Here is a 27,573-nt window from a genome sequence, read left to right on the forward strand (position 1 = left end):
TGTTTAAAGTCTTATTCCTCCAAGTCCAAGTTTTTATCTTACAAGCTTTTACTTTGTTTACCAAGTCTTACTTATTGAAGTTAAATTCTTGTCTAAGTATAGAGTACCACAAGAGAGTCAAACTTGGCTAGAGAGCAAAAATATAGTTAGCACCCCTCATGATTAGTGGCTAGTGCTAAAACTAAAATTAACTACTCTAGATGGGAACTTGTGAAACAAAGGACTTTGAAAACCTTAGGATGATGAATCATTCTATTGAAAGTCTTGAAGGTGAATATGACTTTAAAGTGACATGGTGAATTTGACAAAAACTGATGATTGGGTTTGGATGCGATACCATTCCAATTTTAGAGTACCCCCACAATACCTGATTATGGATAAGGCTTTAGCTGGAAATTTATGTATCTTAGTATGGGTTCCCTCTGAGCAAGAGTCATAGAGGTTATGCTGAGGCTGCCTCCGTTGAAAGTAAAATGACGTGAAAAGAGTTGACTGTCCTACCCAAGCCCTGTGCAGTTCCTAGGATGGCAGTTTGCTATCACTAGGAGGCCAAGCTCATAGGGGAGGTGCCTATACTAGAGTATGAAAGTGAAAGGTTAATGGTTGATGATCTGCATACTGAGTTATGATGATTCAGGGTTATCCCTGACGGATGTAATCAAATGTTGTGGCACAAGAGTACGACCTCTGCAGAGTGTTAAACTATTCGAATAGCCGCGTCCGCGGTCATGGACAGTTGGATGACCATACTGTTTCGTTGTCAGATGTTTTCTAAAAGTGTATGGTGACTTGAAATGTGACTTTGACTTGAATCATAACAGAGTTGTGGGAATGACACTAATGTTCCCACTTGAGTAAGTCTAGGTAGATAAAGAGTCTTGAATAGTATGTGTTAATGAAATAAAACTGGCTTTATGCAAATGAACCTAGAGCTTATAACCATGCTTAGAGTTGCTAGTACTTATGTTAGTATAGTTTGCGAGTACTTACTCATGGCTTTGTCCTGGCTATTCAAATGGCCAGACTATGAAGAGATGAACCAGTTCCCGGAAGGTGGACAGCAGGATGTCTACGATAACTAGGACTACCTCCTGACGTCAAGCGTTGCCTGTGAAACAGATGGACCACTACTACGTATCTTCCGCTATGTGTTATGTATTTGATCCTTAGATCAATTGTTGTATTAAGACTGGATCATGTGATCCTTTGATGTAAGACAATGATGATTTGTAATGAATAATGTGTTGTGATATGAACTTATTATGTCTCGCAAAAACAATCTTCCTGGGATTGCGATGTATGGCATGATAGGCATCTGGACTTAAAAATCCGGATGTTAACAAAAACCTAACCCATCTGTAGATCGGACTTCCCTCAACTAATAGCAGCAAAATGGTGAAGTTTTATTGGCTAAATCACTAGGGATCTGCGAAAAATGGTGAAGTTTAGAGCTGTTCTTGTGGGCAGGGAAGGGAAGGGAAGAAGAGAGGAGGAAGAAGAAAGAAAACGAGGCCGGCCAGTGTCTGCGGCAGCGCGTGGAAAGGAAGCGAGGGACTGCGCCACGCGTCGAAAGGAAAGGAGGGTCTGCGCTTGCGCGTGTCCGGGCATGCACAGGTCTAGACGCTGCCGTCCGATCGGCCTGCTGCGGACCGATAGGGTGCTGTCAGCTGGCCGGGTACAACTTCGACCTGCAATCTTTTGTAAATCTCGCGTGATATTAAATAATTAATTCGTACTGTATTATTTTAAAAAAAATCGCGAGACAAACCAAGATCCAAAATAAGGCTGGACAAGGACAAGGCTGCCGCACCTTGAGATGTTCGATCTGATCCAAGTATCCTCCACCAACAACGCAACTCCTCTCGTGCTGGCCGCCCACGCATAGGCACAGAAAGGCCGCCCCCTCCCGCACGGCTCCTCCTCCTCGCATCCATGGCCGGTCAGTGATTCGCCTCCTCCTCCCCCTCTTTCTTCCACTCCCACCTACTCTGGTTGATCTGCCCAATCGAATTGAGCCGTGTTCCGCAATCAAATCCGTAGTCGCAGTGCCCGCCGTAAACCCCAACCGAATTGTCAAGGTAGAAGAGTAAAGCTCTGGAAGCGCGGGCGGAATCCATAGCTGTAGAAATGATTTCCGTTTCTTGTCCCGTGGGTTCGCCGAATTTGTTGGCATTCATACTTTCATAGTAGAGGCACTACTTATCTTTTCCTGTCGGCTGGTCGTTTGGGACCAACGGGATGGGCGAAAAATCCTAGTTACTTCAATGCATTGCGTAGGGGAGAATATACGAGTGAGACCATGGGTATGGCGAAGTTATAGCTGACGTTCAGAATCGTATTCTTTGATATTGGAAGTTATAGCTAACGAAACTTTTATACTGATTCAACTATTGCTTATCTTCCACAGAAAACAAGAAACTCTACGAATGGTGAAACTCCTTTTTTTACCGTGAAAACTATTAACAAATCTTGTGTTCAAATATCACTGGCAGCAAAATTTCAAGTTCCCTGTGAATGCAGTTCCGCCTCTAGTTTTGAATTGAATATTTGCTTTTAGAAAGATATATAGTTTGATTTTTTCCTTAATATATATAAGTATTCTTTCACTCTAACCTTATTCCTAGATATAAATATTCTATTTTTCAAAGGAGACTGTTTCACATCCTTAGCCCTTATAAGTTATAACCCTTCTTTTATTAGTTCCTAAGTAGGTTCTGGACAAATGGATGGGGGTATGGAGGGTCATTTGGCACATGCATATATTGCTGTGTCATATTTTTGAGAAAGGAGAGAGTGCAAATGGTTCTGATTTACATTTGGTGGAAGAAAACTATGTTATAAATTGACCCAAATAAGTAATTATCTTGTGCACTGTGCCCTATGTAGAAGAAGATCTGATAGATTTGGACATTTGTGCAGCATTATCAGCGAAGACCATACAAAATGCATTCTTGGCAAAAGATGGTCCACGGACTAGGCACAATACAAGATATACCTGTGACTTTTGTGCCCTCAATACCCGCAGCATGCATCCCGTCCAGGGATGTAGATTAACATTGGCTGATACTTCAGCCAAGTGGTTAAATACCATATCAACAGCATGGATTAGCTTCGGGAAACAAGCGAAATTTAGCTGCAATGGTGTGTTCTAGGCTCTCAATAATAGTTAATAGTGTTATGTTAGGTTTTTCTTTCCACTCACTCATTATGGTGTTTCTCTCAGATATTGGCTCATTGCCCAATTTTTTTTTATGTCACATCATAGCTTGATTACCGATTTCAGATAGTTAGCGCTGTGTTGTGTATGTGCATGTGGAATTGTGAAAAGAGGCTTACGTAACTTCCATTGCAGCTACTCAAGGTACCAGTGCTGTCGCATCCACTGAGAAAGTTGATTTTCTTAAGCTCCAAAATGGCAGGTATAACAAGGTTTATACTTTCTATGATGCTCTCCTTGGCATTGCATGCTCTTAATTATTAGAGACTATAAACTATCCTTTTGATGTATGCATGGCAAGAAAACATATAAACTATGTTGTTAATAACCAATACCATTCAAGATTTTGAGTCCCTTATATCCTTAATAGATATCAAATTTAGTTGCTTTGCTAGTTAACAGAAATATCTGACAAAGTATTGTTGTTCTCGATATTTGCATGTTCACTTTCCTGTGTTTCAGCCATTTATTTTGTAAAATCAAGGGCTGTCGGTAGTGTTTCTATTAGCTCGCCTTTGTGCATTAAGCAACTTTCCACATTTTTTTCCTAAAGAAGTATTACAAACACACTAGCCCAGCAAAGATCCGAATACCCAGTGGAAATTAGCTAAATTTACATAGATGTTGCAATAGTATATAGTTTCAACTACTTGATATATCATATTAGTAGCAGATGTGTGAAATGTGAAATAAGATGTCGCTATGATCATGAAAAGTTCAATGTTTGCAAGACCTAGATTACTCATTGATATCTTCGTCAGTTGCCAAATGTAAAAGGAGAGACTTTATTTTATGGAGAGGTGGCGTGCACGAAATCTCAGAATAAAACACGCAACCCAAAAAATGTGGGAACAGGGTGCAAGTGTCTGCGTGTTCAACTGTTTAAAGCCATTCATAACCATACACTAGTCACTTGTGCATAGAAATTTTCTGCTTAATCAGCAGGTCAACTTGTCACCATCAGTTAAGACAGGAGAGAGTATACCAGATTGCCAACTTGTGTGGTGCACACGTTTTAGCATGTCATCCTTAGTAGTGGGTCTCTTCATTGGCAATCACCGTGTCACTAATAATAATCATATGTCTTCCACCTTCCCATAAATCTATTGCCGTCAAGTATTTCTTAGATATAGTACCTTCAGAATATCATGTATCAAAGGTTAACAAACCATGTTTGGTAAACTCTTTTGATTATTTTATGGCTTGCGGTGATTTCTTTGGGACTGGGCTGATGTGATTCTTGTAAATGAATATTGTACTTGTATATCGCAAAATATGTCAGACCAAGTTGAGCCCCCTTTGAAAATAGCTTTATAGGGATCAAATTCGTTGAAACTAGTGAATTATTCGCATTTGTTAAGAAAGCTAGAGACATTTGATGGTCAGTTTCTTGATGTTCTAAATGTACGTAACATATGTGGTGCCTTTAAAAAAATCAACTTCTTTTATACAGACTATTTTGTTTTGCAGTGATATTCGTGGTGTTGCTATTGCTGGGGTGGAAGGTGAGCCTGTCAATATCACCGAGCCTGTCACAGAAGCTATAGCTGCTGCATTTGCTGCATGGTTATTAAACAAGAAGAAATCAGATGGATTGAGACGTTTAAGAATCTCTGTTGGGCATGATTCACGGATTTCTGCACATAAATTGCAGGTAACTCCTGATTTCTGTTCAGTTTAATAAATACGGCTCTCAAGATCTTGTCCACATTTTGTTAAAGTTATTAGTTGAAGTTATGTGTCTTTATGCAAGCCACTATTGGACCAAAATCGTTTTCCAACTAGTTACGGTTTAGAACTTTCCTGTCATTTGAAGAGTTAGGCGACCAACTAAGGCAATTTCTGTGAAATAGGATAGGTAAGGGTGTCAAGTGGGATCCCACTTTTGTCCCACTTGTAGTATAATTTGACTTTTTTAGTACAAATTTTAACATCAAAATTTGAACTACATAGTACAAAATGACATCCCACCGGGATCCCACCTTGACACCCTAAGGATAAGTTGACCAATTTTCACGTGGCGGCACCAATATGCTGTTATTGGGTTAGAGGTGGAATTCTCATCATGTTTGAGCTGCATGAATTGGGAATGCTGCCCCACACACGCACACTCTCTCTCAAAAATAATAATATTCAGGCAGGAAAAGAAGGTTGTGGAAGGTTCTACTGTAGTTGTTTGGCAGACAATATTTAGATTTGGTATCCAAGTAGAGCCCCATTTGTAGACGTGCATGCTTAAATATATGCATCTTTAGTTGTAGAGTAGATTGCTCACATTTCCTTAACAGCTTAAGGTTCTGGGAAAACTATTTGGTACATGAAACTATATGATATCAGAGCCGACAGGTCCAGAGTTCGAGACATGTCCGGAACAATTTTAAGAAAGAAAATCATGTGCAACACAGATGTAAGTCTATGCCATAGGCCTGATGGAGCCTGGACATTGGAGGAAGTGCGGGCAGTGTTAATGGTAGGGGCTAGGGTTCTACCGGGTCTAGGGCGGAGGTTGTAAGGGTGGAAGTGAGGGCGGAGAGGCTGGAGGGCTCGGCGCCGGCGGCTCGGCGCCGGCGCGGAGGAAGGAGGCGGCGGCTAGGGTTGGGTGCGGCCGGGCGCGAGGGTCTCCCGTCTCCCTTCGAGAGACGAGACGAGTATGATACCGAATATTTGTCCGATTAATCACGAAGGGTACATGTGTTTATATAGGAGGACGGCCTCCTCTAAACCCTAATTTACTTGGGCTAAGCCCCTAATTTACTTGGGCTAAGCCCACAACTAGCCACTAGTGGGCTTCTTGCGTGTATAGGTCGGACCGACCATAACATCTCTCCCCGCCTTCTCAAACAAGCTCGTCCTCGAGCCGAACTTCCGGAAACCGCCGGCGGAGATCTTCAAGCTTCTCCCAAGTCGCCTCGTCCTCCGGCATGCTCGTCCAATGCACCAAGACGTGCCAAACACCACGTCGCTCGCCGGGCCTTCATCACGCGAGCCACACTCGCCGGGCGAGCTCGAGACGCCCGTCCGAAGTAGGTGGAAGAGCCGGTGGTGCGGACGGAGGGTCGCCACGGTAGGCCTTCAGGAGGCCGACGTTGAAGACGTCGTGGAGGCGCGAGCCCGCGGGCAGCTCAAGACGGTAGGCGAGCGTGCCGATGCGCTCCAGCACATGGAAGGGACCGGCGTAACGAGGTCCCAACTTGCGCCTCGGAGCGCGGGTCCAAGGACCGGGTCGTCCGGTGAAGAAGGCGTAGCCGGACCCGGCCGCCCACCGCAAACTCCGCCTCGCGATGGTGTGCATCATAGTACCTCCCGGCCGACCGCCGAGCTCGAAGAAGTCGCCGGCGCGCCTCGCCCGCGTATCTCGTCGCGGTACGCAGCAGGTCATCCGCCGTCTCGCACGTGCCGTGCCGGGCGCATAGGGAAGCATCGCCGGCGGTGGCCTCCCGTAGACCACCTCAAAGGGAGTGGCGTGCGGCCGCGGAGTGGTAGGACGTGTTGTAGCAAGTACTCGGCCCACGCCGCCCGGCCCACCCAAGCTCGTGGACGATCCCCGTGATGCGACGACAGGTACATGGCGATGATCTTGTTGACGACCTCGGACCGGCCGTCCATCCGAGGATGAAACGCCGTGCTCATGCGGAGCTTCACGCCCGCCAACCCAAAGAGGTCCCTCCGTACGTGACCCGTGAACACAGGATCACGATCACTGACGATGGAGGACGGAAACCCGTGGAGGCGAACGATGCCGTCGAAGAAGGCGCGTGCCACGGACGCCGCCGTATAGGGATGGCCGAGGGCGATGAAGTGCGCGTACTTGGAGAAGCGGCCGACCACCGTGAGGATGACGGACTTGCCGCCAACCTTCGGCAGCCCCTCGATGAAGTCCATGGAGATGTCCGCCCACACTGGGACGCGCACGTCCGGCCGGCCGGCAGCAGCCCGCCGGACGGAGCGTCTCCGTCTTGTTCCGCCGGCATGTGACACACGCCCGCACCCGGCCTCGCACCGAGACGCCATCCCCCGGAATGTAAAAATCGGTGCGGAGACGGTGCAGTGGTCTTCCGGACGCCCTCGTGACTCGCGAGAATGCGCCAAGGACAAGGCCCGGTGGCGCAGGTCTCCATGATTCGGCACGAAGATGCGGCGCCCATGGAGTAGTCCCTCGTCCGGGCGCCATGGCGCGGCCGGCTCGCCGTCGGCCGGGCGCCGGCGTAGGCTGCCGCGCATCCGCGGCCTCGGCAGTAGCGCGGCGAACCTCGTCGATGACGGCGAAAGCTGGCCCGGAGTGGATGCAGAGGGCCGCACCGACCCTGGGCGCGTCCGCGGCGTCGTCCGATGTCGCGGCGGGACGAGGCGTCGGCGACCGTGTTGAGGCGGCCGGGGCGGTACTCGAGGGTGAAGTCGAAGCCGAAGAGCTTGCCGATCCACCGATGCCTGCGGCACCGTGGAGAGGCGCCGATCCGAGCAAGAACTTCGAGCCGTAGTGGTCCGTGCGCACACGGAACGTCCGGCCCCAAAGATACGCCCGCCGGTGGCGCACCGCTTGGACCTGCCCGATCGGCTCGCGCTCATATGCGGCGAGCTTGTGGTGGCGCGCGCGGCGAGGGCGCTGAAGAAAGCGAGTGGCCCCTCGCCCTGGTGAAGGACGACGCCGAAGCCGATGCCGGAGGCGTCGCAGTCCACCACGAACGGCTCGTCGAAGTCCGGCATGTGAAGAACGGGGCCCGTCGTGAGTGCCCGCTGTAGGACGGCGAAGGCCGTGGCCGCCTCCTCGTCCCAGGAGAAGGCGTCGCGGCGAAGCAGGCGCGGCGATGAGGCCGAAGTCCTGGATGTACCGCCAGTAGTATCCCGCGAGGCCCAAAAATCCGCGAAGAGCTCGCGGCGACTGGGGCGTCGGCCAGGCGGCGACGGCGGCAACCTTATCCGCATCCATCGCGACACCGTCGGCGGAGATGACGTGGCCCAAGTACGCGACGGAGGTCGTGCCAAACGAGCACTTCGAACGCTTGAGATGAAGACGATGCGCTCGAAGCTCGTTGAAGATGATGGCCACGTGCTGGCAGTGCTCCGCCCAGGATGCGCTGTAGATCAAAATATCATCAAAGAAAACAAGCACAAAGCGGCGTAAGTAGGGGCTGAGCACGTCGTTCATCAGGGCCTGGAAGGTCGCCGGCGCGTTGGAGAGGCTGAACGACATCACCAAAAACTCGTAGTGGCCATGGTGAGTGCGGAACGCCGTCTTGGCGATGTCGTCCGGGTGCATGCGCACTCGATGATAGCCCGAGCGCAAGTCGAGCTTGGTGAAGAAGCGCGCGCCATGCAGCTCGTCCGGGAGCTCATCCACGACGGGGATGGGGAACTTGTCCTTGGACGTGACGCGTGTTGAGGGCGCGGAAGTCGATGCGAAGCGCCACGTGCCGTCGGCCTTGCGCACAAGGAGCACGGGCGCAGAACGGCGACGTCGAAATCCGAATGATGCCCTCGTGCTAGCATGACCGCCACCCGGCGCTCGAGCTCGTCCTTCGCGCACTCGGGGTACCGGTACGGCCGCACAGCGACGGGCGCCGTGTTCGGCAGCAGGTGTATGCGGTGGTCACAGGGCCGCGAGGGAGGGAGGCCCTGCGGCTCGTCGAAGAGGTCACCGTGTTGCTGCGGTAAGTCGGTCAGGAGCGGATGCGCCTCGTCAAGCGCGGCGGCCATCAGGTGGAGCTGCGGGGATGCGCCAGTGCTGCCCAAGCCCGTCCAGTGAACACGGCGGCCGCCCTCGCGCCAGAAGATGAGGGACAGCACGTCGAGGTCCCACAGGATGGGGCCTAAGGTGCTCAGGAAGTCGAGGCCGAGGATGAAGTCGTAGCAGCCCAAGTCGATGCCGACGCAGTCGATGGAGAACGGCTCGTCGCCTACGAGCACGGGAACCTGTCGCGCCACGCCCTGGCACGTAAGATGGTCCCCGTTGGCGATGGTGACGCTGTACTTCTCCGATCCCGCCGGCTGGAGAGCATGGCGGTGTTGGACAGGAAGTTGTGCGTCGAGCCCGTGTCCACCAGCGCAGTGAGACGCTCCCCATTGATCGTCACCGGGAGCAGCATCGTCTTTGCCGTCTTGATGCCCGCCATAGCATGAAGAGAGACGACGAAGGCGGACGCGTCGACCGGCGCGTAGGTCGTGACACCGGCCTCAGTGACGGTGGCGGCCGCGAGCTCGGCGGTGAGGGCCTCCACGTCGGCGTCGTCGACGGTCTCCTTGTAGAAGAGGCGGGCGCACGTGTGGTCCGGCGCGTACTGCTCGTCGCAGTTGAAGCACAGCCCCTTGCGGCGCCGCTCGAGCTGCTCCGCAGCCGTTAGCCGCTTGAAGGGGCGAGTCGGCGCAGGAGGGCCCGCGGGCGAGCGCTGCAACGTTGCGCGTAGACCTGCTGCATGGCGATGGCGCGCTGCTCGTAGGCCCGTGCGTAGTACATGGCCGTCTGCAGGTCCGCAGGCTCGCGCATCTCGACGTCGACGCGGATGTAGTCGGGGAGGCCGCCGACGAAGAGATCGGCGCGGCTGCCGCGCCGAGACGCCCGGGCATGGCACGCGAGCGCTCGAAAGCGGTCGGCGAAGTCCCGGACCGTGGCGGTGAAGGCGAGGCGTCCCGGCTCGGCGAGGCGGCTTCCACGTAGGGTCGGCCCAAACCGCCGGAGGCACAGGTCGCGAAGCGCTCCCGGACGGCATCCCGCCCTCGTCCTCGCTCGAGGGCGTAGTACCAAGTCCGCGCGGCGCCCGTAGGTGATAGGAGGCGATCCACGTGCGGTCGGTGCCGAGCGTCCGCCGCCCCGAAAGAACCGCTCACACCTGGTTCAGCCGGTTCGGGGTCGGTGGCGCCGTCGTAGGTGGCGAACTCCGGCTTGGTGAAGCGGGCGGCCGCTGCGCAGAGGCGTGACCCCGTAGGCGCCCTCCTGGCGGCCCGGGGTGAAGGACGTGCTCTCGGCGACGGGGGCAGCAAGCCCGCCAGGACCGCCAAAGGTGTGGGCGGGCTGCTGAACCGTCGTCCGCGCCGCAGTCTGAGTGTAGACGGGCGACGCGTCGGTCCATGTGGGGATTGGCGAGGGCGATGGCGGCCACCGCGCGGGGCAGCCCTTGCTGGCGACGGAGGCGGGCGGTGTCGGGGAGGCGGACATGGCCGGGACGGCGGCCGGTGGGGGCGGCGGGTGCTGGCCAGCTTTGATCTCCGCGAGCTCGAAGCGGATGGCGCGGAGACTGTCGGCGAGGTCCGCCGCTGTAGCGGGCAGGAGGTCGAGGCCCGTGGGGGCGGCGGCGGCCTGGATGGCAGCGGCGGCGGCGGCCCCCTGGTCTCCGTCGGTGGCGGCGGCGGCCTCCGGCGGCGCGTGGGCGCCTGTCATGGCGGCGGAGGTGGCGGGGGTGGTGTTGGTGGTGGCGGCGGACGTGGCGGTGATGGGGTCGACGGGGAGGCTGTTGGAGCCCATTAGACCTAGGCAATCTGATACCAAAGTGGTAGGGGCTAGGGTTCTACCGGGTCTAGGGGCGGAGGTTGTAAGGGCGGAAGTGAGGGCGGAGAGGCTGGAGGGCTCGGCGCCGGCGGCTGGGCGCCGTCGCGGAGGAAGCGAGGCGGCGGCTAGGGTTGGGTGCGGCTGGGCGCAGGGTCTCCCGTCTCCTTCGAGAGACGAGACGAGTATGATACTGAATATTTGTCCGATTAATCACGAAGGGTACATGTGTTTATATAGGAGGACGGCCTCCTCTAAACCCTAATTTACTTGGGCTAAGCCCCTAATTTACTTGGGCTAAGCCCACAACTAGCCACTAGTGGGCTTCTTGCGTGTATAGGTCAGACCGACCATAACAGTTAAAGTGTGATTTGATTGCAGCTACCTTTCCTCAACAGCTTAAGCTTTTTTTAATTTTTTTTGTTTGCTAATGAAACGCGGTAAATATGCAGCATGTCAATCGGGGCAGGTCTGCCTTCTCTGCATGCAGAATTTTGAACAATGCAATTTATGATGGTCATGCTGGTTGCTGCTGTTTTGATACCCAGCCCCTATGAAGTTCATATAAGTATCATTCGCGGTACTTATTCGACTATTGACTATTAAATAGTTCTTGTTTTCAGAATGCAGTTACTCATGGAATTACTGCTGCAGGACATGATGTTCTACAGTTTGGGTGAGTTCAAAATTCTGTTTTGCTTACATTCAAGTATACAAGATGTTCTGTGTTGTATAATTACCTCCGTTCCAAAATAAGTGCCACATTTTAATGTGTAGATACATCCGTATCTAGATAAAGCTGTGACTCTCTAAAAAAAAGATAAAGCTGCGACACTTATGGAATGGAGGGAATAGATCATAGCAGGGACCAAAAAGAATCTGAAATTTTCTTGTCATGTGAGATCGTTTTATATTTAAATCTGCATGCATCCTTATCTTTTCAAGGGCATGCATCTATTCTTGGGAAGCTAGAACACTTGGTTTTAACTGTGCCAAGGGGTTTGAGCTCATTATAAATAGCTTTCCTATCTGCTTTGACATGCCAACAAACACACGTCAAATAGTGAAGACATAATTGCTTTTTACCACTAAATAAATCCTGTCCCGGCATATGCCATTGAATAACTCCTTATTTATTTGATGCTATCCATTTTCAAATTGTGTCCATTGTTTGCTATTACTGTCAACTTGCTGTCTGGGGTGATTAAGTTGAAAGAACATCCATTTTACCCCTGTGTGAAGTGGTGCATCAAGAATATGCCATCCACTGGGTGTCTTCCATTGCATGTTTGCTATGTATGCAGATTCTACTATCCATTTTGCATTCATCTACTCTTCAGATATTCAGGTCTATGCTACTATGTCTGCCAAAGAGTAAACAGGAAAATTAAGGTAGGAGTATATAATTGTCTCTTAGTCACATTATGCGAAAGAAATGAACAAATACGATTCATGGGGCATATGTGCCTTGTAAATTGCACTAGACATACCTTTTCCAGAGACAAGCACAAAAGAAACCCATATATGGCAGGTTGGCATGATCCCAGTTGAAGCAGTGGATGACCGTAGCAAAATGGATACACTCAGACTTAAGAATAGCCCTCGGCCTCGGACAACAAGTTGACTGTGATGGAAAATATTTGAAAATATGTTAAGTAGATAAGCATTATCCTTCTCAGTATTCAGTTCTGATGATGTATTTTATAGATTGGCTTCAACACCAGCAATGTTCAACAGTACACTTACCGAAGATGAGATGAATCATTGCCCAGCTGATGGAGGCATAATGATAACAGGTACTATTCCCATTGTGATATGCTTCATTATAAACAAGCATTCCTGTATATCAATATGCAATGCCTCTACCAACTGCCAAATATGTGTACAGTTACCTACAGACATTGTTTGACTATCTGTATTGCTATTTATTTATTTAAAATTTCCCCATGTCAACCCATGTCCTTAAAAATACCTATTTACCAAAGGTATATGCTCCCCCGTGCCAAAATATAAAGCATATTTTGACTCTCTATACTTTGAGTGAATATTACTCGGACGGAATGTTACAAAATCACAATCATACGGAAGTGCCATGATATGAATCTAATGGTGTCTTTATTGTGTTTATTGGTCAAAGCATCGATTTGTACAGTGAAAATTACGACTTATATTTTTGAAAGGACGTTATATTTACTTTACCTTGAAGAATCAGTATCACAATCCGCCTAGGAACAGGCAGGTTTGTCTTACTGAGAGGGAGTAGTCTATCCAATACATTAAGAAAGCAATATGGGGTTGAATCAGTTAGGATCCTAGTAGGAAGAACTGAGCAGTGTTTAACTGAGCAGTGTTTTCTCGACTCTTGTGCAGTCACAGTTTCTAAAGATCATATTTTATCTGTCCCCTTAACAATACTAACAATGTAAACACACCATGACTTCCCTTGGGATCTGACACGCACAACTTATTTGAGAACATCTCTTTCTCTTGCTCCACTACATGGGAACTACTCTACTCTGAAATGGATATCCTGCCTAAGTACGGAGTTGAACTTTACTTTGAACTTGGAAGAAAGGATGATGCACCTGAGAACAAGCTGAGGGATCTGGAGACTGCTATACATGGCAGCCTCACAGCATTGGTCGGTCTATGGCTATGTTTGGTTGGAGGTGGCGAGAAGAATCACCCCACTCCTTGTTTGCACCATGATCTTATGATCCCGCCAGCCTCTTGAATCCCATACAAGTGGGTCGGCCAGCGTAGGGTTTAGATCTGGTGACTCTCATTTGCATCTCATGATTGCTTCTGATCGGAACTAGGTTGGTCATGGTGGAGTCAATCAGCCATACGAAATCTTGTGTCTTGTACTGCCTAGTGCTGAGAGGCGGGTCGGTTGTCCTTCCATATTGGCTTTAGGTATTCCCTGATTAAGCCAGGTTCTTGAGCACAAGTGGCCAGCCTTGAAATTAGCCTGGCACCTTGATGAAAGTTGATGAACCTCTCTATCTTGCCTCTTCTATGTACTTCCCTTTTCCATTATATGTTAATCTTCACTTACATCCACAACACTAGAGTTGAAATTGGCGAAAAGAATGTAAATTACATGGTTGAGCATATCATATCTTGCTTTGATTAAAAGTGTGAAATGTCGTGTGTCGACAACAGTATGGTAGTACCACGGCATGTGGTGATTTGTGTAGAATCACAGAAAATTGTGTGTGATTTATCTTTTTCTTCAGTGGAACCTATATGTTCTGATTGTATATCAAATGTGCATGTGTGCTCATTCTGACAGCTATATTGTGCAACTTGCGCTTGATTATATAGATCATTTCTACTTCTCATTTCTCATAGTTCTGGGAACTATATAGGCTCGCTAAATTTCTGGCTGGTTCTTCTCTACAGCGAGCCATCTACCCTACAATCGGAATGGTTTCAAGTTTTTTACGAGTGATGGTGGTCTAAATAAGGCTGATATCAAAGATATACTGGAGCGTGCTTCTAGAGTATACGAGGAATCTTCACATGGTGACAAACAAGAACAGACTGGTGTCGTGACTCAAGTGGACTACATGTCACTTTATGCTTCCGATCTTGTCCAAGCAGTTCGTAAATCTGCTGGAAACAAAGGTGTTCATCTTATGATAACTTTATACCACATTTCGATTTACTAGACAATTTATTATACTAAATTGACTTTGCTTGGTATATCTGATGTTATGTCTGCCATCTATTTATTTCTCATTGTTATTATTTCGTGTATAAATTTGATACGCTCAATAAAAATTTATTTTGCAGATGATTTTCATGTTCCTTTTTATTTTTGTTTGGTCCTAGTTGCCTTCAGTTGTGGTATCAACTTATGAATTTATATTCTTTATTTATTATCATCCAATATAATTTTTATTTGTTCAGTAGAAACTTATTAGGTTACCTGTACAACCCACATTTGTTGGATGCAGTCTCCTTCACTCCTGGTGTCCACCATGTCGATTTCTACTATTCATATACCTTTCTACATGCTCCATAATCAACAGAAAAGTACTGGTTCATGTATTTCAAATTCTACTTGTGTTCAGATATATATGATTATTGGCTATGTGCAAGATAGATCTGATAGAACTGTAAAATGATTGATCACAAAACAATTATTAAAAATGAGCTTCTGATGCTTGCATTTTGTCCTAGAGAAACCACTGGAGGGACTACACATAGTTGTTGATGCAGGGAATGGAGCAGGTGGCTTTTTTGTGGTAATGTGTTTACTCTTGTTGCTTGGTCTGTAGCAATATGCTTTTCTAGTCTGGGTTCGTGTCTTGCACATCTGTCGTTACCTTAGGTCAAATGATCGACAAGTCTATTAAATATATTCTCAGTCTTCCACGATGTAATAAACAAATCATTATATATCCTGTCGTTACCTTAGGTCAAATGATCGACAAGTCTATTGAATATATTCTCAGTCTTCTACGATGTTATAAACAAATCGTTATAGTAGGCAACTACCAATTATCTAAACATTAAATTTTGAATTTAGAGTTTAGAGTTTAAAGAAAACTAAAAACCATTTGATTTGAATTCGTGGCCTGTAGCGTAACCACTCAGTCTGTTTCCAATAGAATCAGTTTTTTTCCTAGGGAGAATATGAGCGCTGGTGAAATATTAGGTTGGTGCTGCAAATTATTTGAATGTGTTCTTATAACTGACTCAATCAACATAAATTTTGATTTGATGAAATTCATCTGCATATGGAGCGTGAATTTGGGTTTGGTGTGGTTCGTAGTAACAATAAACTAACTCATACCACAAACTTTACGGGAGTGTCCGGACAGGCGAACAGTGTCCTGTAGAGGGCAATGCCACATATTAGCCTCTGGAAATTATTTTGTTTCAACTCAACTCATTCCTTGCAAATAGAGAGATGAAAACAGAAAGTCAGTCCCTAGTGAACATTTAGAATTGATAAGGATGTTTGTAAAGGCTTAAAGGCCATCATCTTTATGCTTTGCTAGTTTTTGTTTTTGTTTTTTTCAGTATAACGAAGTATGGGTTGTTTCCTTGGGAAGGACTAGGAACATACCTAAAAATAAACATGAATTGTTTATAGGGAGTCGCATAATAATGATAAATATTGTACCCATTGTAGCTGATGGGATTTGTTGATGCATAGAATCACCATAATCCGTTTGACTACGGTATTGGTATATGATCTATTGCATATGCTGACTTAACCTTGGAAACATGGTTAATGTCATCTATACCACTTTTAATCTATTGCCACAATTGCACCCCTAGACTACAATATCGCAGGTTTTCCCAATACTTGTGGTTATGCTATGGTGCCAAAATACCGATTGAATACTTAAAATGGATGAAACAATCAAATATTATCGTTGATTTGGATCTGGAATTCTCGTGGTTCTTGAACCAGGATAAGGTACTCAAACCATTAGGAGCTGTTACCAGTGGTAGCCAATTCCTGGAGCCTGATGGTAATAGCTTAATCTTTCCTTCATTCAACTAATCTCCTTTTGTGTTTTGCTAATTTTATGATTTACATATTTAGGTTTGTTTCCCAATCATATTCCGAATCCTGAGGACAAAGCTGCAATGGAGGCCATTACACAAGCAGTGCTTAATAACAAGGCAGACTTAGGCATCATATTTGATACTGATGTCGACAGGTACAAATTTATCAATTGAGCTTTTGCGCATGTGTAATAATATTGGAGCTAAAAATCACGATGTTTGCAGGTCAGCTGCTGTTGATTCCAGTGGCCGTGAGTTAAACCGCAACCGATTGATTGCTTTGATGTCTGCCATAGTTCTTGAGGAGGTAAGATTTTCTGAAGCCACAATTTTGCTTCATATTAGTATATTACTCTGTTGCTTGTCTCTGATGAATTCATTGATCTACTACTAGCATCCAGGAACCACTGTTGTGACTGATAGCGTGACATCAGATGGACTGACTACATTTATTGAGAAGAAGCTTGGTAGATACATATTTTTTTAACTGAAAACTTTGTAGATAGTAGTTACACTTGGTGCTTTCTTTGATTAAATGATCATCTTCTTATCTATTTATACATAAGGAGGGAAACATCATCGATTCAAGCGAGGATATAAGAATGTAATAGATGAGGCTATTCGTCTGGTCAGTTTGCTCTTTCTGCATGATTCAGACCATCTCTTATGTTTCTTGATATCTAGCAATATTAAATGCAAATTATGGATAATATTTCAGAATTCTACCGGCGAGGAATCACATTTGGCGATGGAAACAAGTGGTCATGGAGCACTGAAAGAGAATCACTGGCTCGATGATGGAGCATATCTTATGGTAAGGGTGCTTGTTCTGCCCCATTCGTTAAAACTTTATGAACGAGGCATTTATATGGAAACCGCGCAATGATGTTGGCATTTTATGCGTAAAATGAGTGCTCTTATCATCTTCTATATTTACCATGTCAAGATGGTTAAATTAAATCATGGATTGGTTGATCTCAAAAGATTTGGCTTTGAACTTTTATCCCATGTGATAGCTCAATCTCTTACAGCTACTGCTTCAAAAGCATAGCTATTTTTATTCTCCTATTCTGAGTACGGTTCCTCACTAGAATAATTCCAAAAGAAGACCGTGTCGTAGTTTCTGACTGTATTTCATTTGACCTGAAAAAAAACTGGAACATCATATTCTTGAGAACACTTTTAGTTGCCATCTCTCTTTAGTAGGCACACGCTTCCGTACTTATATTTTTTCATTTTCTGTTTTTTCTCAGGTTAAACTTCTGAATAAACTTGCTGGTGCCAGAACATTGAATCCAAATATCGGCAGTAAAGTTTTGACTGATTTGGTTGACGGCCTTGAGGAGGCTTCTGTGGTAGTGGAGATAAGGTTTAAGATTGATCAGAATCACGCAGATTTGAAAGGAGGGTATGTTAACTTCTAGCTGGCATTCAGTTCCTTCTCAAGAAAATGATGCCCATCGCCTTGACTACACGCTGAAATAAAAACGCTTTCATTTCAATGGCTAGTTAAGGCGGGTAAACATGGAAGAGGCAATAACTCCATCTTCAAGCCCAAAATTCGCTTGAAATGGAACTAGAGCTAAAATATGATGCGTGCATGACTCAGTTTAATTTGCAAGACAAAATTGATAGAACTATTGATTAACGTTGAAAATCGAAGTCCTCACATGCTCTGCATGCATAAGCATATGTTTCAACGGGTTAATTTTGTGAGTTCATCTGTCCAACATCCACGGGATACTCCGATTTTGATTGTTTTTTTGTTCTAATTTATGTGAACTTTGGCACTTGAAGGAGATCAGTTAGTCATGTGAAAATAGGTCTACCTAGTTTTTTAGCTTACCCTGTTTAGTCCAAATGCTGTCACAAAAAGGGGCGATATGGCTATACTATGGAGATGTATTTAAGTATTTTCGGTGAAAATATGGATAAAAATTCACGGATTGAATTTCTATTTACAGATCCTTCCGTGACTATGGAGAATCAATCTTGAAACATTTGGAGAATGTGATCAGTGAAGACCCAAATCTCCACAAAGCCCCGAAGAATTACGAAGGCGTACGTCAACAATCTTTGCTTGTTCCAGAAGCTGTGTACTCATCGTGACTGATTAATATTTTATGCTGCATTACTACGCAGGTTAGAGTTTCTGGATATGGTGGTTGGTTCTTGCTGAGGCTATCCCTCCATGACCCAGTTCTTCCCCTTAACGTTGAGGTGATCCCCCCTTTCCTTTTCTTTCAGTTCTCAACCCTTGGGAGGCACCATTCTATCATATGACCGGCATGTCACATGCGCATGCAGGCACAAAGTAAGGATGATGCCATTAAGCTTGGACACTCGGTGCTTGCTGCTGTGAGTGAATTTTCAGCATTGGACACAAGTGCATTGAGCAAGTTTTTGCAGCAGTGAAACGGTAGGGATATTAAATCATCGATCCAAGCGCAGCCTTTGCATGGGATACAGCACAGCACAGCAGTATTATGCAAAGATGTGTTTCGAGCTATGCACATATATACGTGACTTGGCTTCTGTCTGGTAAGGAAGTACCAAATAGGGAAAAAACAGTTCTCCATGTTTTCCAGCAGATGGCAAATCAATTGTCAAGAATCCAACATACTGACATGGCCGCATGGATGCAATATTTTTGAAGTTGCTCATTTGCACAAGTTTTTTTTGCATATTCTCAATAATCACTTGCAGAGTGTATAGTTAGGGCTTGTGTTAAAACACCAATCTGGAAGGCGGAATCATTTTATAAAACTGCGACCATGCGTGATTATCGATGCGCTTGTGTTAATTACGTTGTTTTGCTGGTTGCGTTGAATGGAGTTGAACATTTCAATCTTGGTCTTGAATTTAGTAATCCCAATTTTGTTCTTAATCAGGGGTGATTGGCAAGTTTGGCGAAATGTTTACAGCATCTTGGGGGGTTAAGACAGTGTGGCAGTGCTTTTGATGCACCCAGCAGACACTGTGTCAAGTGACGTGGATACTGGATCGATCTAGCTCACAGATGGGATGCCAATTAGAGCCACTTTTATAGTCCTATGCAACCTAGGCTCAGCCCATCACCACAAAGCGATGATAGTGGAAGGATCCATAACAAGTGACAAGCAATCCAAGGCCAACAGGAAACACACAAAAGTCCGAGTCATCCACCTCAAACTGCTCCAGCGGCGAGAGGACTGCATATAGGTACAGGAAAACCATGGGCCGATCTGATCCAAGAACCATGAGCCTTTCCGTCATGTGAATTTCGCCTTAGATTCTCGTTTAGTTTCCCCCTGGTCGGCGCGTGCGCGCACCGCACTTGGCACCGGCTGACGCGGTGCGGTCGCTTTTTCCCGATTCTCTTGTGGATGGAATTGCACCTACGGCGGTCTTTCAGCATCACAACACTAGCTACAATCTAACCAATCCGACACCACATTTTTCGTGTCTTTGTTAAACAATATTAATCCTTGGGAGTTAGCTTAAGTGCTCAAGCTAGTCTAGCTGATCCGAGTGCTAGCTCGTTTCCAGCCACAGGAGTTTGTGGTGGGACACGGAGTAGGTTGAGTTTCTTACAATTTTGGGATCAAAGTCGGTGTTGGACGGCCCTCCAAACCAACCATCACAAGGCAATCATTCCCATAAACCTCCACCATGATATTTTTCAATAATACCATAGATAGTAAAATATACTAGGACCTTGTTATCGTAAAAATTGGTACGAAAACACTACGGGTGTTAACTTGAATACTGCTTCGAACTTTAAACAACACCCATGGAATACTTACTTAATTAGTGCAAACAAAACAAACAGGCAAATAAAAAAGAATGCTCAAGTTGTGAGGGCGGCAATTTGCCTCGCGGCGTGGACAATAAAATATTTACATTTACACGTTAATTTGTGTCTTCTACATTGATGCAACATCTCATGAAGAAATACCATACGGTGTGTAATGTGCAAAACTTACAAAAACAAAGCCATAAAGAGAGTGTTTTTGGAGAAATATATAAAAAAAAGAATTTACACATGTCGAAGACATAAAAAATTCCAAGAAAATTAACATGTTCACATAGGCCATGGATATGTATACATGTCACAATTTTCAAAAAAAATTGGACTTACAGATAGCATATGATCCTTTTGGATTACCATGAAGTTGTGTCTTGTTCCGCAATGGCTATATATTTGGCAGGATGTTGTCTCATTTTCGAGGTGTAGCGGGAAATCTACTTTGGTTCATAGGTGTAGATGCACCTACCATTTAAAATCACGTTTGAAAATGTCTAAAAATTCTAAAAAAATATCAGAGTGTACACCCAGACATTCTATGTTCGCACACGAAGTTTGAAAAAAATATTATTTTTTGTGGCTAGTGTAAAAAAGAACAATTTCCGGGGCTCCAAAATAGCTTTTAACGAGACTTCTTTTTTGTCTTTTTTACATAGTGCACACAGAATGTTTTTCCCTGCCAAACTTTTGTGAGCTAACATAGAATAGTGCACACAAAATGTTTTTCCCTGCCAAACTTTTGTGAGCACACTCAGGATTTTATTTCAAAAATTTTAAACATTTTGAAATAATTTTTTTTTATAATAGGTGCATCCAGATCTATGAGCCAAAACACCATGTCCTGAGCTAGCTAGAAACAATTTTCTAAAATTAAGGCCTGTTAAAACCTTTTGAGCCTTAACCCCTATAAATACCACCGGTCACAACCTCAAAGACCACAACGCAAACACAAGAAAATAGCTGTCAACCCTGCTTCCATCCGAGAGTTCGAAGAAGATCACAAATTCAAGTAGGCAAGCTAGCCACCATACAATGGGCAAGGAGGTTGACATGGCTGCCCTCGAGTCTGGCGGCGCACGGGACTACGCGGACCCTCCGCCAGCGCCGCTCGTCGACATTGATGAGCTCGGCAAGTGGTCCCTGTACCGCGCGGTGATCGCGGAGTTCGTGGCTACGTTGCTCTTCCTCTACATCACCGTGGCGACGGTGATCGGGTATAAGCACCAGACAGACGCTTCGGCGTCCGGCGCCGACGCGGCGTGCGGCGGCGTGGGCATCCTCGGCATCTCGTGGGCGTTCGGCGGCATGATCTTCGTCCTGGTCTACTGCACCGCCGGCATCTCCGGTGGCCACATCAACCCGGCCGTGACGTTCGGGCTGTTCCTGGCGCGCAAGGTGTCCCTGGTGCGCGCGCTGCTCTACATCATTGCGCAGTGCCTCGGCGCCATCTGCGGCGTCGGGCTCGTCAAGGGGTTCCAGAGAGGGCTGTACGACCGTTACGGCGGCGGCGCCAACGAGGTCAGCTCCGGGTACTCCATCGGAACAGGGCTCGCCGCCGAGATCATTGGCACCTTCGTGCTCGTCTACACCGTCTTCTCCGCCACCGACTCCAAGCGCAACGCTCGTGACTCCCATGTCCCGGTAAATGCACAAACTTCTGACGATTTCTATGGTGCGCATTGTAGGAAACTGTCGTAGCTTGTGCTCATCGCCCCTTTTTTTTATTTTTCATCTTTTGTGTTCAATGTAGGTATTGGCGCCGCTGCCAATCGGGCTCGCGGTGTTCATGGTGCACCTGGCGACGATCCCGATCACCGGTACAGGTATCAACCCGGCGAGGAGCCTCGGCGCCGCTGTCGTCTACAACAACAGCAAGGCCTGGAGTGACCAGGTACAAACACATTTTACAAGAAACAAGTTCACACTTTGAAGGGGTGTCATTAGCTGATACTATGTATTGCACTGCTGCTCGTATCTGATGCAGTGGATCTTCTGGGTGGGGCCATTCATCGGCGCGGCGATCGCAGCTCTGTACCACCAGATCGTCCTCCGGGCCAGCGCAAGGGGATACGGCTCCTTCCGGAGCAACGCCTAGATCGCCCACCCGTCGATGGAGGCAATTGGCCTCTGTCTCCTTCAGGGTTTAAGATGAATGGAGAGGGTGTGTGTGTGATGGTTATTTGCCAGTACTACTTTCAGTCCACTGTGAAGTCTGCAGTGTGCCGCGGCAGCGCGCGCAAGTGAGGTGTCTGTGTTTGTGCGTTCGATTGAAGCAGTTGTAACTTCCACTGTGTGCTTTTCCAATTCCAAGCATCTGTCAGCAATAAAGTGAGACGGAAGAATACAAGTGCCCCCCCTTGGCTGTACCACTTGCTCGACCGGTTATTTGGAGAAAATCTTGTAAACTGGTGGAATCTCACTGAAACTAACTTGCGAATATTGTTTGTGTTACTACATTGAATCTTTGACGGTGGTCTTCACTTTTACCTGCCGCTGAAGCTTATATATTTATATACTCCCTCCGATTCATATTAATTGACTCTAATATGAGTGTATCTCGACATATTTTAGTTTTAGATACATCCATATTGAAGTCAATTAATATGAATCGGAGAGAGTATATATATATGTTCAAAGTTGACATCGATATCGGCATGAACTTGAAGTGAATACAATTAATGTTAGAAGAGAGCAAATTTCCTCATCACGAGCAAGTTCGAGCTCAGAATTTAAGATCAAGGATATGACCATGAAGGAGGAGTTCGATAGGTGGCGGCTTGCGAATGTTCCGTGGTTCCTCTTTTGTTTTTCCGGAACCCGTTGTAACACCGTGACAGTTAGGAGAGCATGCTTGTGGTGAGGAGCTGCCACCTCTTGTTGTCAGCACAACTTTATCTTCTTCAACACTCTTCTATATGATCGATACACCTCCTCCCATATTGTATTCTCGAAAAAGGTTAGAGCTCAGTTATATGTTATCTTCGTTAGTTGAAACAAGAAATCCTCATAAGAGAAAAAAAAAACACCAACAAATATAGCGACAACCAGTGCGTCAGTCTAAGATCCCTGGCTACTTCTGGCGCCCGTTCGTTCACAGGTCATTGTCTTTGAAATACCAAACGCACTAGCAGCCCAAAGGTGAGCTACTATAGCTCCATTTTTAAGCAGCCTTTAGTTGCTTTCAACAGTTCATGGCGGTGGCCTGCTCTGCTATGTGTTTATGCTCAATTCCGCTCGACTATTGCTATAACAAGCTGTTCCAGTGACATGTCACACGTAAGGCGAATTCCTGCCAGTCCAAACACCTAAACACAAGACAAAATTTCATTCAAATAAAGTAAGATGGAAGAAGAAGAGTGACGAGGAAGAAAGATAAGTATCCTCCTTTACTGTATCACTTGTTTGATGGTTTTCGAGAGAAAATCCGCACTAAGGGCTCCGTTTGCGTCGCGCCGTGAGGGCATCTCCAGCGGCGCGACGCAAACGGACGCTGAGCGACTGTTTGCGTCCGTGCGGACCGGAAATGCGTCTGGCACCACCTCCAGCGGGGCGACGCAAAGTGACCGGCCGTCCGCGGAGACGCAAACCTGGCCCAAATATGCGCCAGGTTTGCGTCTCCGCGGACGCTCCGCGGTCGCGCCTAGCGTCCGCTCGCTTCCCCACGGGCCCTCATGGCAGCGACCCAGGTTCGATCGGCCTCGAATTCACAACTCGCGCCGGTGTGGCAACCGCGCCGATCAACCGCCGCAATGGAGCGCCGAACCGCCACAGAAGAGCAACCGCCGGCCTCTTCGTTATACGCGCCGCCGTTAATCCCCGCACATTATAACCCATGCGTCTACGGTAATTTCAGTTCAACCGCCTCCTTCTTCTTCTTCTTCTTCTTCTTCTTCTTCTTCTTCTTCTTCTTGTCCAACAACGGCACGCATGAGCGACTACACGCTGCCGTCCGACTCGGAGAGCGAGGGCAAGTCGCCCGGATTTCTGCATTGGTGGGAATCCCCTGCGACGCCAAGCGATCCGGGCTCCACGCCCAGCGACCCTGCCTCCACGCCGAGTGAGGAGGAGGAGGACGGAGGCGGCAATGCCAGCGAAGGCCAGGAGGAGGACGGAGGCGGCGCTGGCAGCGACGCCGAGGACGAGGAGGAGGGGCAGGAGGAGGAGGAGGAGGACTCCGACACCAAGTTCGCCCGGTTGGAGGCGCAGGAGGCGGCGGATGACAAGGCGGCGGCAAGGAAGAAGTCCAGGGCCCGGGCAAGGGCGTTGGCGCGTGCGGCGCGTCGTCGTCCGTTCACCGACGACGACGACGAAGACGCCATTTCTTCCAGTTTCAACTCCTTGACGGGCGCGTCGTCCTCCAGTTCCGACGAGGAGGTGACAAGCAAGAGGCGCAGGAGTTTCGACGACGAGGCAGGACCTTCTAACAAAAAGGCCAAAAATTAGTTTTAGTTTATATGTTTTTAAATTTGTTCTTCTTTGTATGTTAAATATGTTTGAATCTATTCGATTGAAGTATCTGGTTAATTATTTAGGCTATAATCTATTCGATTGGAGCAACATGACATCATTGAGTACTACTTTTTCGCGTTTAAACTTGCTCATTCAACAAAAATGAAAAGAAGTAGCACAAAAAAAAACACTTGCATGTCCAAAATGCGTCGGACCACTGGAGGTAGCCCCCGACGCAAACGGATATTTCGCCCCTCACGGTCATTTTGGCGTCCGCCAGGCGACGCAAACGGACGCCAGCGGACAATTTGGGCGTCCGAAATGCGTCGCTGAAAGAACATCTCTCATATTATGTTTTGTGTGTTTGATGTCAATGTATGTGATACACTAATGTTTGTTTAAATGGTACAAGGATTACATAAATACATTTATATGTGTGATGGATGTGGTTAGTCGTGTCAAAAAGAAGCTGTAACAGGATCACTAGGCCGGATAATCCGGGCCAGATATTTCCAGAATATCCGGCCCCCATTTTTCGGCTAAGGACTTAAGGGGTGGTGGCTCAGTATACCCCTGGACAGGGGCCGGACATTTGCCCGGCTATTTGCCCGGATTTGTCCCAGGGCCGGATTATCAGGGCCGGATATCTCCAAAATATCCGGGCCCCTCGAAATCGGCTAAGGACCAGAAGAAAAGCAGCTCTGGACAGGGGCCGGACATTTGGCCGGATATTTACTTAGGCCGGATTATCCGGCCCCCGGAAGCCCCAACGGCTTGTTTTTGGAGAGGGGTATTTATACCCCCCTTCTTCTACCTTGCTCCTTGCTCAATCATTGCACAAAAATCTGCCAAGTCTTCACCACCATTAGAGCCACCTCAAGAACACAAGATTTGCAAGATCTCCTTCCTCCCCCAACCAAAGCTCTTGATCTTTGGAGATTCGAAGGAGAAGACACCGATCTACATCCTCACCGAGGCGATTTTCATTTCCCCCTCATTTGTTTGAGGGCCCTCTTGCTAGTGTTCCTTTTGGTTCCCTAGTTGATTGTTGTTGATGTGTTGTTGTTGTTGATTGTTGTATTGTTACAGATTTGGGAGCCTCCAATTCGGTTGTGGATGTGTGCCCCAAGAACCTTGTAAAGGCCCGGTTTCCGCCTCGAGGAAATCCCTTAGTGGAAGTGGGCTAGGCCTTCGTGGCGTTGCCCATAGGAGATCTGAGTGAAGCCTTCGTGGCTGTTGGTTTGGCTTTCGTAGCAACCACACTCCTCCAAACGTAGACGTACCTTCTTGCAAGGGAAGGGAACTACGGGAATCATCTCCGTGTCTCCGCGTGCTCCACTCTCGGTTACCTCTATCCTATTCTATCTCCTATATATTGCGTAGCTATATCTTGCTAGGTTGGTTACCTTGTCATATAGGTAAATTCACTTAGTTGCATATCTAGAGAATTTACCTTTGTGTCAAGCCTAAATTGAAAAAGAACTAAAAATTGGTTAGCACCTATTCACCCCCCCTCTAGGTGCGGCATACGATCCTTTCAATTGGTATCGAGCCTCGGCTCTTATTTCGAGCTTAACCGCCTAAGAGTATGTCGGACGAGGAGCCTCCGGTAGAGGCCGCTAAGATGGTCTCCATGGATGACTTCAATTCGTTGAAGTCCTCCATGGAAGCTCAAATGGAAAGCATGAAAAAGATGATTTCCGAGCTTTTGACTCCGGTCCCTCCCAAGGCTCCCATCGTAGAGGTTAAGGACACGGGTGCGTTAGAAGAGGGAGATGCTTCGGCATTACCCTCCTCTACCAAACCCGTGGAAGGTGATAACTTAAACACTATCAAATCTCCCATTGCATCTCCTAGGGGAACTAGTGGAGGTGAGAGCTACAATCGAGTACCTCCACCTTTTCTATCTCCCGATATACCGGTTCCCCATCCTCATATGAACATTCAGGGCGACCCACCTAAGTTTTCCGTTGATAATTTCGATACTTGGCAATTTGAGTTTAGCTCTCATGTTCGCAGTGCCTCCAATGAACTTTGGAGAATCATCGTGGAAGGCTTCAAGCCCTACAACCCCGACAAGTTGACTAGAAGAGAAGCGGTTGATAGTCAACTCAACAACATCGCCTTGCACATGATTCAAACTAGTGTGGGGACAAAGGATTTGTCTCGTGTTCGGAATTACACCACCGCCAAGGAAGCTTGGGATGGTTTGGCCGCTAGTTGCATTGGAAGTGAGAGCACGAGAAGGAACAAGTATAATGCTCTTCGGAATAAAGCCGAAGGATTCATGAGGCTACCGGATGAAGATCATGAAGTCATGTATGGAAGACTTCTCACCGTTGCCGATTCCTTCCGGCTTGTTGGTGCCACCCACATCAATGACTCTTGGATCAAGGAGAAGTACATTGAATGCATGATGCCGTTTGAACCCATTGATGTCAAGACTCTTGTCGGTAGAGAATGCTATCCCTCTCTCACTTCTCAACAAGTCGTGCACGAGATGCAAGCTCTCAAGGTGCTTGAGCAAAACTCTCATGATTCTCGCAATCGAGCTCTTGGGATGACAAAAGGGTCCAACCTTGCCTTGGCGGTCAACTCCGTTGAAGAAGTGATTCCTCAAGAATCTTATAGGGCATCTTGGAGTATGTCCTATCCGGAAGACTTGGAACACCACTACCATGACCACATGGCATTCCATGCTAACACCTTTTGGGTTGACCCATCCAAGGCCAAGGAAGACAACATCAAGAGAAACAACTCAAGGGGGTTCACAAGTTCGGGCCCAAGAACAAGATCTTGCTACAATTGTGATGACAAGCGCCATTACATTGCCGAGTGCCCCTATGAGAATAGGGAGACTATGGCGGAAGGCTCATCCCCAAGGACAAGAGCAAAGACTCAAAGGGCAAGTATTCAAAGCCACCCAAGAACAAGAAATTCTACAACAAGAGCAAGAAGGGCAAAAGGCCCTCAAGGATTGTGCTAGTGACTAAAGAAGAATATTCTTCCGATGAAGTTGAAAGTTCTAGTGATGATGGAGAAGAAAGCTCAAAGGAAGTGGCCGCCATTGTCACTACCAACTTTCCCTCTTCCTCTCTCTTTGAGTCACCCAAT

General features: G+C 47.2%; 2 protein-coding genes across 4 annotated transcripts; both read left to right on the forward strand.

Moving 5' to 3' along the window:
• Positions 1 to 1,807: 1,807 nt before the first annotated feature.
• On the forward strand, positions 1,808 to 19,012 carry LOC124678039 (phosphomannomutase/phosphoglucomutase-like). 3 transcript variants are annotated; one of them, XM_047213978.1, is made up of 18 exons: positions 1,808 to 1,939; positions 2,920 to 3,141; positions 3,353 to 3,419; positions 4,688 to 4,871; positions 11,318 to 11,370; positions 12,402 to 12,490; positions 14,100 to 14,324; positions 14,883 to 14,947; positions 16,126 to 16,186; positions 16,261 to 16,378; positions 16,449 to 16,530; positions 16,618 to 16,690; positions 16,790 to 16,851; positions 16,942 to 17,037; positions 17,477 to 17,631; positions 18,188 to 18,284; positions 18,366 to 18,443; positions 18,531 to 19,012. In XM_047213978.1, exons 1-18 carry the CDS (start codon positions 1,933 to 1,935, stop codon positions 18,636 to 18,638), a joined length of 1,842 nt encoding a protein of 613 aa, XP_047069934.1. In that variant the 5' UTR covers positions 1,808 to 1,932; the 3' UTR covers positions 18,639 to 19,012. The 3 variants fall into 3 exon arrangements, with proteins under 3 accessions (XP_047069934.1, XP_047069935.1, XP_047069936.1); XM_047213979.1 differs by lacking the exon at positions 18,366 to 18,443 and having other exon boundaries at positions 18,188 to 18,365; positions 18,471 to 18,581; XM_047213980.1 differs by lacking the exon at positions 2,920 to 3,141 and having other exon boundaries at positions 1,826 to 1,939.
• A 1,953-nt stretch (positions 19,013 to 20,965) lies between these two features.
• On the forward strand, positions 20,966 to 22,362 carry LOC124673877 (aquaporin PIP2-4-like). The gene is made up of 3 exons (XM_047209921.1): positions 20,966 to 21,651; positions 21,761 to 21,901; positions 21,995 to 22,362. Exons 1-3 carry the CDS (start codon positions 21,043 to 21,045, stop codon positions 22,103 to 22,105), a joined length of 861 nt encoding a protein of 286 aa, XP_047065877.1. The 5' UTR covers positions 20,966 to 21,042; the 3' UTR covers positions 22,106 to 22,362.
• Positions 22,363 to 27,573: the final 5,211 nt, after the last annotated feature.

Source organism: Lolium rigidum, chromosome 7 (assembly GCF_022539505.1).
Source record: "Lolium rigidum isolate FL_2022 chromosome 7, APGP_CSIRO_Lrig_0.1, whole genome shotgun sequence".
Classification (NCBI taxonomy): Eukaryota; Viridiplantae; Streptophyta; class Magnoliopsida; order Poales; family Poaceae; genus Lolium; species Lolium rigidum.

What these genes read in the sequence shown, in the direction of transcription:
- LOC124678039 (XM_047213978.1), top strand. An exon ending in AGCGAAATTTAGCTGCAATG is followed by an intron (nt 3,142 to 3,352) that starts GTGTGTTCTAGG and finishes CTTCCATTGCAG; the next exon opens with CTACTCAAGGTACCAGTGCT. An exon ending in CACGCAGATTTGAAAGGAGG is followed by an intron (nt 17,632 to 18,187) that starts GTATGTTAACTT and finishes TTCTATTTACAG; the next exon opens with ATCCTTCCGTGACTATGGAG.
- LOC124673877 (XM_047209921.1), top strand. Translation starts at nt 21,043, where the DNA reads ATGGGCAAGGAGGTTGACATGGCTGCCCTCGAGTCTGGCGGCGCACGG. An exon ending in CTCGTGACTCCCATGTCCCG is followed by an intron (nt 21,652 to 21,760) that starts GTAAATGCACAA and finishes TGTTCAATGTAG; the next exon opens with GTATTGGCGCCGCTGCCAAT. An exon ending in GCAAGGCCTGGAGTGACCAG is followed by an intron (nt 21,902 to 21,994) that starts GTACAAACACAT and finishes TATCTGATGCAG; the next exon opens with TGGATCTTCTGGGTGGGGCC.